The sequence below is a fragment of the Rhizophagus irregularis genome, chromosome 13, assembly GCF_026210795.1.
Source record: "Rhizophagus irregularis chromosome 13, complete sequence".
NCBI lineage: Eukaryota > Fungi > Glomeromycota > Glomeromycetes > Glomerales > Glomeraceae > Rhizophagus > Rhizophagus irregularis.
In genome coordinates this window covers 1,935,494-1,944,871 of record NC_089441.1, presented here as the reverse complement: position 1 = coordinate 1,944,871, position 9,378 = coordinate 1,935,494, and the positions used below count along the sequence as shown (strand labels likewise).

General features: G+C 24.8%; 3 protein-coding genes across 3 annotated transcripts; all 3 read right to left on the bottom strand.

Annotated features, from left to right (window-relative positions):
• Positions 1-1,069: 1,069 nt before the first annotated feature.
• Positions 1,070-2,740, bottom strand: OCT59_005010 (uncharacterized protein; the record flags this gene model as incomplete). Its single annotated transcript, XM_025331558.2, has 5 exons — positions 1,070-1,353; positions 1,437-1,655; positions 1,739-1,978; positions 2,057-2,474; positions 2,555-2,740. 5 exons carry the CDS (start codon positions 2,738-2,740, stop codon positions 1,070-1,072), a joined length of 1,347 nt encoding a protein of 448 aa, XP_025185833.1.
• Positions 2,741-4,330: 1,590 nt separating this feature from the next.
• OCT59_005009 (uncharacterized protein) lies at positions 4,331-5,776 on the bottom strand (the record flags this gene model as incomplete). The annotated part of the gene is made up of 1 exon (XM_025314089.2): positions 4,331-5,776. The coding sequence occupies one exon, from the start codon at positions 5,774-5,776 to the stop codon at positions 4,331-4,333; it is 1,446 nt and encodes a 481-aa protein (XP_025185832.2).
• Positions 5,777-7,902: 2,126 nt separating this feature from the next.
• OCT59_005008 (uncharacterized protein) lies at positions 7,903-9,378 on the bottom strand (the record flags this gene model as incomplete). Its single annotated transcript, XM_025314088.2, has 1 exon — positions 7,903-9,378. The coding sequence occupies one exon, from the start codon at positions 9,376-9,378 to the stop codon at positions 7,903-7,905; it is 1,476 nt and encodes a 491-aa protein (XP_025185831.2).

Sequence of the window (9,378 nt, the reverse complement as noted above, 5' to 3'; positions counted from 1 at the left end):
ATGCAAATTATGCTATTTATTGCCATGATACTCAAGGACCGCATATGGGCGACTTTCTCTGTAGTGGAGCTAATAATTGGTATTTTTATAGTATTAATGTTGGTATAATCTATCCTAAGATAGATATTCCAGAAAACTTTATGGTTGAGAATTATGAAGTATTCCAAGTAATTAAAAAATAGTTAAACCGTTATATATTTATCCTTTTAGGGGGTCTTTATAATATGAATAGAATATGATTTATAAATTTATAAAAAGGTTTATTATGAATTAACGCAAATACTGATTTTCACTATTTCTAAGTTTATCTTTATTATCGGATAAGTTTTTAATTTAAATTATAATTAGTATAATTTTTTTATATGAAATACTATACGTTATTTTACAAGGGTTATAACTACAGTATATGGATATTTAGTATAATAATAATAAGAAAATTGGTTACTTGATTTCATGTCTTAAGCAACAAAAAATCTTTATTCAAATGAGTTTAATCTTTTCTTTTGCATCAAATTAAATGGAAAAAAAAATATTAAATCTTAAAAATCAACAATAAAATTAACGTCAACTGAACCTATTAGCTGTACTATTACCTTTTATATTTATTTTTATAATTTCTAATTATTATGTACTAAATCGTTAAATCTTTATGACAGAAATAAATAGATATCATTTGAATAGGTTTATTGCACATATCGTCCAATTTTATGGCAAAACACCCTAATAAAGTTGTTTTAATCTACTATGTCATACAAGCCATATGTGAATTTATGGTGCAGATATATTTAAGAAAGTACCATGTAATGAAAGTTCTGTAGTTACATATTAATTACTATTAATATATGAATGAAATTGTATTGGATTCACTTTAAAATGATTGAAGTTTAATAGTTATCATTTTATCATTATATATATATATATATATACCATTAAAAAATACCAGAATTTTTTGAGTTGATATAAAATATTGATCAATCAGCATAAAAAAAAAACATCATAACATGGCTTTATTATTAACTAATGTAGTCTATTCCTAATTTTTTATTGAATAAATCATAGACTTTATTTATTAAATATATTGAGCATTTTCTTGGACGTAACGTTCTATAACACGAGACTCAAATGTTACAGTATGTTTTTCTGGATGATGTGCAAATACATTAGCCTCCAAAACTTCGTCAGCTTCATCAGGATTATTAAAGAATTTCCTATATGTCAAGTAGTCAAGCATTTTATTATTATATAATAAAGCCTCGATTACATTCTTTCCTGCTTTATGATATACCTGATTTTTATTTAATTTTGCATTACAAAATTTACGAAAAACTCGATTTAATTTATGTTGCTTAATATCTGCAGAAAAAAAAAAAAAAAAAAGAGTTAATAAGAAATAGTAATTTATAAATTTATTTAATATAAATTATTATTAAATTTACCTTCAAAAGATGCATTAAATTTATCTGCTACATTACTCAAATCCCTAATATTACCACCAACTAATTCATATAATTTTTCTGCTTCTGTAGTATCAATCCTGCCTTCTTTTATGGTTTTAATCCCGCGCTTATTAACTAAATAATTCATTGATTCTTCTTTACTAAGTTCACCAATTTCCATTACTAGTTTTTTTGCATGTGGCCAAATATGTTTATTTGCTAAAAAAAGTAAAAATATTAATTTTTCTATAAATTTGCCTGTAATAAAGAAATTGAATTAAAAAAACTTTATAGACACTTACAATACATTTTGTTAAAAGTACTATTTTTACCGCTAACAAATACCGTAATATATTTTTTGTCATCAGCGCTTTTCTTAGCATCATTCTGAAGTAAATCAAGGATTTTTGAATGCTTTGCAACTAAGTGATCCACATTATCGTAAATAATGACTGGAGGTTTGCCATGTTTCCTTTTGTACACTTCAGCACCATATTTAATGGCTTCTAAATATTGTTTTAATTCTGGTTCTTTAGATCCTTCTACGAAAAGAAAAAAATAAGGATCAAAATTATATTTTATTAAATAATGAATAATAAAAATTTTAATACTAGATTTACCTAAGAATGATCGTGCTATTCGGTTTGTAAAAGTAAATTTATTAGGTGACATATTAAGAGCTTTTGCAAAAGCTTCATTTAAATCATAAACACTAGCAGGAATTTCAACATATATAACACCTTGCCCAACTTCTTTTGATGCAGTTTTAACTAAAGTTGATTTACCAATTCCATTTATACCATAAATGATATGATAAAAAGATTGATCTTCATGAGGGTTAAAAATATTTTTAAGTTGATCAATCATCTCAGATCGAGATAAATATTTTGAATGTGAAATCTCTACTTTAGGTTGATTACCATTTTCAAAAGTCTTAATAATGTGATATTTAGTACATTTATTTTGACAAAAGGTATAAATAATATCTACCAACATAAGACTACTGAAAAAAGTTATAAAGGGGTATGCGGTAAAAATCTATTAATAAAATAATAAAAAAATGTATTTAATAATTTAACTAAAAATATATATATAAAAAGACAGAAATATGCTCATACTGGATTAATCCCCTCCTGAAGAGAAGATGAAGAAGTAGAAACAGACTTTGTAAATGATTTTAATTGTGATAAACGAAGAAAATGAGAATTGGATTTTCCTAAGGCAATTTTTGGTGGTTGAAGAAATGAGATTTGACGAGATGGTAGAATATTTCTATGAAAATAATGAGCTCTAAAAAAAGACATTTTTATTTATTAAGTAAATTGAGCAATAATTTGATAAAGAAAAGGAATTAAGACATTCTAAATTAAAGATACATCATATAACGATCTTATACAATACGTTATTGGAATTTTTTTTTTTATCTAATAATAGAATTTATTTATTATTATGTTATTATGTCCAAACAGATTAATAATTATTTCTATAAAGTAATGTAATGACATTATTTTTGTCAATTGTCGGTTACGCCAATTTTTACCGATAATTTTAACCATAATACATATAGATTGTTCAAAAATAATTGGGTAATTTTAGATAAACATTATTGCCACAAGCTATACCCAGTATGATATAATTATATATGTATATAAATAAATATATATACCATTTTAATTTTTCATACACGTGACTGACTGTAACTTATGATACCTTTACCTTTTTATTTGTATTTATATTTCTTGATTAGTATATATATAAAAAGAAAATTATAACCATGATTAACTGAAGGTTTAACTCTTAACTATCCATAAGACTTTATATTAAAAAGGAATAAATTTAGGATCAATAGTTTAATGTTATCAACAATTATAAACTGCATTTTAGTCATTATCTTAATATAGTTGAAAGATAAATGCATTTTTAGGTATAATATAGAAAACTTTGCGTATTTTATGAAAATATTGTATGATAGAAGAAATGGAAAAGGCAAAATTCCTAAGTAAAAATATTCAATATTGTGGATGAAATAAAATTGCTAAAGTTATGACTAATTTTTTGTAAGATAAATGATTTTCCAATATAATTTTTTTTTTATCTCATCATCTCATAGTATATTAATTCAACAACGGATTTATTTGGATTATTTCATTAACAATTGGTTTCATAAGTTCAAGTCAATAAATGACTTATAACATATTAAATGTAACGAGTTTTATATATAACCAGCCATGGAAAATATATTTTTGTCTTAATACACAATACGAAATTTCTTAATAAAATTTCGAGTTATAATGCATTAAATTCAATAAACTGAAATTTAATTTCATGATCAACGTACAGTACTATGTGAATTTATTTAATTATTGCATTGTACTTTATAATTTTACAAATAAAAAAAAAAATTTGATTGGATATTTATTATGAAACCGCTTTTCAAATTTTCTGATCATAATAGTTTGAGTAATATATGTGGTTAATTACTAAAGTACTTTTGATATCTTACTCCTAACAGCCGTGAAAAAAAAAATACGGTTCGATCAATTAACAATAAAAATTTCTTAGAATATTATATCAAACTTTATTATGCTTAATTTACCGAAAATTTTATAATAGCGAATATAATAATATAAGCATTCATCAATCTTTGATATATAATTCTATAAAATTGGACACTTTATTTTATTTATTTTTCTTTGAGTTATTTCTTGGCTTTCACATATTTGATTGATACAATACAAAGGACTAGTATTTTAGAAAAGTTTATGTTAACAAAAAAATCATGTAAAGTATTTTAATGTAAAATATAAATTTATGATCATACATTTCATTATTAAAGTATATAAAAAATTTTAATTTTGTTAATAACTAATAAGGATATGAATACATACTGTAGTCTAATAATAATAATCTTCATCTTCAAAATTCGTAGCTTTAAATTTCTTAATAACGCCTAATTTAATATATTTATTAATTATTTCAATATTTTCATCAGAATCTAAACTAATTCCGTCATATTTAATAACTACTAATGAAAATGATTTTTGCGGTTCACGATCTGTCCATTTCATAAAAGCAGACTCTAATTCTTCTGGTACCAATTTAAATCGTTCTGTAAATTCATGAAATAATATCAATTCGTAAGTATTTTGTGAATATTTCGCAAATGCTTCCAATGCTTCTTTTATACTCAAGAATTCCCATCCGCACCAAATTTTAATACTTTCTAAATTTTTGCAACTATGAAAAATTATTTTTAATGTTTCCAATTTCTTAATTCCAACAGAAATTTTTTTAAGATTTGGACAGAACTTAGCAATAGCTAAATTTAATGAATTATCATCACATCCTTTCGTCTCACTTATATAAATTTCTTTTAAATTTTTCCCATTGTTTTCTAAGAATTTTATTAGTAACCCATTTTTTGGATATGCATCTGGAATTGTTAAAACTTGTAAATGTGGAAAATTAACATATTGTAACTTTTCAAAATCAACAAAATATTCATCACAATCAAATGATAATTTAAGCTCTTGTAAATTTGATAAATTGGCGATAAGTGATAATGAAAAATGATTATCTCCATAAACATCCAATTTAATTAAAGTATTAGGAATTTTTGACATTAATGATGAAAAAATCGATAATCCATCAACTGTCAGATCATAACAAAGCCTTATAATAAACCATTTCAAATTTCTCTGAACAGAAATTAAATCTGCTATTCCACTCGAAATAATTCTTTCAAAACCTATAGTAAGTGTTTGTATATTATAACATGTTTGAGATAGTTGATGAAATAATTCGGTAGAATTATCTGAATCACAGCATAATTCTGTGAGATTTTTTAAACAATCTTTTGCTCCAATAAGATATACTGGGTTAAAAGTCATATTTGGATATGAATAAAAAGTTAAGCTTCTTAAAGAAGGGATTTCTTTCATGAACATTTGAAATATTTCCTGCGCCACTATAAGTGTACAATTTTTAAGACTTTGTGGTGAAATAATTTGTTGATTTACAAGAAGCCTTTCAATTTTGTAACGAGCTCGATTAACCGATAGAACTTTACAAAATGATGCATAATTGAAAGTGGGAGTTTTTAAAGTTGGAGTTGAAATAATAATTCCATTATTATATAAAATTTCTTTTGACTCATTTGGAAGGCAAGCAATTAAAGTACTAAAGTTCGAAATGCTATAATTCCAAATATTTCTCCAAAGGATTCTCACAGAAACATCACACCAATAACGATTAACTAATAAGCATGAATGTAAAGTAAATCTGTCATCTTCTATATGTTCAAAAATCTCGTTCAAGCAATCATCAGGAAGCTGAAACATTGTTTTTAAATATAATGAAAGAGTTTTAAAATTTTTAATTTAAAACGAAAATGTCATTGTGTCAGCTGTGTTACAAACATAAAGGTCATGCGGTTCATAATTATCATTTGATGATTGATTAATAAGCATGATATGAATCATCTGCAGTGTAACGTTTGAACTTACCTAGTGAATCTATTAATTGTGGAGCGCAGTATTATATTTAGTTTAAATGTAAGTATTTTTATTTACTGCGGTCCGGAATAATCTTAAACTATCAACAAATGAGGTTCATAAGGGGATTAAGGTGGTCCGCGATGACGTTAAACTAGTGGCAATTTATTGGTTATGCTGTTTTATTATTTTTTGGGGTTATACGGGATCATTAATGGTAATCATGACCGATGGGAAGTAGTTGTCATTTACTATCCTATATTTCATAGAAGGATTCAAGGTTCGATATTTTATTTTAGAAACTATTATTCTGATTGGTATTTTAATGGAAGTCTTTATTTAGAATTTAGTATAACATCAGAAAGTATAAATATATCTTAAATTTTTTAGTCTCTGGATAACGATAAGAAATTAATTAGATTTTTGCCCAGTGCATTTAATTAGTCGATTCTTTTAACCTTTTTCTTATGATGAAAAAGAGCAAACTTAATTATTACAATTAAGGGTTTTATTGGGTTATGAATAAGGGTGAACTATTGTAGTTTATTTTTAGGGTTTAGTTTGATTCACAGATAGAATTAGTAGGGTTATGGTTTAATATTTAGTTATATCATGAAGCTCGGGATATATTAATATTTTATTTTATTTATTAAAGGTTTATTTTGTGGTATTATGGTGGGAAACATCCTTTTGGATGGGCCATCGTGATACAAGCATACATCAAATCTTTGATACAATATAATCTGGTTACTATAAGTGAACAATTTTCAACGCGCCCTTTCTGTAGTCTAATTTTTTGACGATTTGAATTTTATTTGGGACCTTATGGATGACAAACGAAGGGTAGGTTTATGTTTAATCGTTGGATTTTGTGGACGTTAAAGTAGGGAAGAAGCTTCGAAAAATCTTGCCATATAGGGACGTTTAAAGTACCGGAGGAGCTCTCACCGTCAAAATTTCGCCATAATGTGTAAAGTAGTTTATAATAGGTATAGATTTAGCATTATAGTGAACGAGTATTTGTTTTGTAGATTTAGAGATGCGTTGTAATAGGATAGGTAGTTTTTATTTTTATTTTTGAACATACATACAGTACATGTGCATTTTAATGGTAGGTAATGGTACCACAACTTCATCGGATGGGATGAAGGTTTTGGTATGGAGGGAGGTATTAGGCTTTTTGATTGATACTAAACTGTAGATCTGTTTTTTGATGTTTGTATGTTCTTTATCATATAAATAAAAGAACGGTTCGTTTTACCAAAAAAAAAATAAAAATAAAAATAAAAAAAAATAAAGAGAACAATTTTTATTTTTTTATTAACGTTAAATTTATTCATTAATTTAATTTAAAATTTTAAACGAAAGAAATTTTTAATAAATAATATAACATTATTTTTTTTTAATTTAAAAATCAGTCGCCAAATTAGTTAAAACAATGATGTATTATCAATGTAATATAATTTATCATATTTAAAATTCGTAATATTATTTCGTTATAATATGGAAGAGCTGTCATAATCAATTTTCTAAGTCCAATTCATAATAAATCCCTTCTTCTAGAGCGAAGCGTAAGATTTTTTCCTATTATGAGCTAATGTGAAAATAATTATTATCATGCGAAATTTCATTTCATATTAAAATTCATAGCAAGGTCTAGAAATCGCCATTCAGATATCATTATTTTCGCCTCAGACTTTCCTAAACTATTGAAATAAAAAATTATTTCTGCAGTTCGAACAATTAAATCAGAATTTCTGAATTTCTACAAGAGATATTTTAAATAACTTAGTCATGGAGTAAGATTATGATTTATATCTAGTTTACCATTACATGCGTACAGCATTGGAAATTTTCATATACTGTATTTAACCATATGTTAAACTTTATTAATAATTACATGTACATACATTTATAAATGAACTTTTTAATTTTATTAATAAGAAATACAAGAACAGTACATAGTCTAAATATTAAGAAATGATATCACATTCTTCATCATTGAAATCTGTAACCTTGAATTTCTTAACAATGCCTAATTTAATATATTTATTAATTATTTCAATATTTTTATCATTTGTATTTAAACTATATATATTATAATTAACAACAACCAATGAAAGTGATTTTTGTGGTTTACGATCTGTCCATTTTATAAAAAATGACTCTAATTCTTCCGGATGCAAAGGCGATTCAAATAGTTCTTTAGATTGATAATATAATATCAATTCATAAGTATTTTGTGAGTAATTCGCAAACGCTTCTAATGCTTCTTTTTCAGTCAAGAAGTATTTCCCACCACACCAAATTTTAATACTTTCTAAATCCTTGCAATTATTAAAAATTATTTTTAATGTTTCCAATTCATAATAATAAATTCCAACAGAAATTTTTTTAAGATTTGGACAGAACTTAGCAATAGCTAAATTTAATGAATTATCACAATTAAATTTATTCTCACCTATATAAATTTCTTTTAAATTTTTCCCATTGTTTTCTAAGAATTTTATTAATAACCCATTTATTGGATATTTTTCTGGAATTTTTAAAATTTGTAATTGTGGAAAAATAGTATATTGTAACTTTTCAAAATTAACAAAATATTTATTATTATCAAATGATAATTTAAGTTTTTGTAAATTTGATAAATTGGCAATAAATGGTAATGAAAAATAATTATTTCTTCCATAAACATTTAATTTAATTAAAGTATTAGGAATTTTTGACATTAATGATGAAAAAATTATATTTGTCTGTTCATCAACTCTCAGACCATGACATAGCATTATATCAAAACTTTTCAAATTTCTCTGAACAGAAATTAAATCTGCTATTCCATCTGTGATAGTTCTTTCAAATCCTATAGTAAGAGATTGTATATTATAACATGTTTGAGATAGTTGATAAAATATTTCGGTGGAAATATCTGAACTACAGCATAATTCTGTGAGATTTTTTAAACAATCTTTTGCTCCAATAAAATATATGTTAAAAGTCATGTCTGGATATGAGTAAAAAGATAAACTTCTTAAAGAAGAGATTTCTTTCATAAACATTTGAAAAATTTCCTGCGCCACTACAGGTGTATAGTTTTTAAGACTTTGTGGTGAAATATTTTGTTGATTTTCAAGAAGCTTTTCAATTTTGTAATAAACTCTATTAACTGATAAAACTTTGCAAAATGATGCGTAATTAAAAGTGGGAGTTTTTAAAGTTGGGGTTGAAATAAAAATTCCATTATTATATAAAATTTCTTTTGATGTGATTGGAAGGCAAGCAATTAAAGTACTGAAATTCGAAGTATTATAATTCCGAACATTCCTCCAAAAAATTCTCACAGAAACACCACACCAATAACGATTAACTAACATGCATGAATGTAAAGTAAATTTTTCATTCTCTAAATGTTCAAAAATCTCGTTCAAGCAATCAGCGGGAAGTTGAAACAT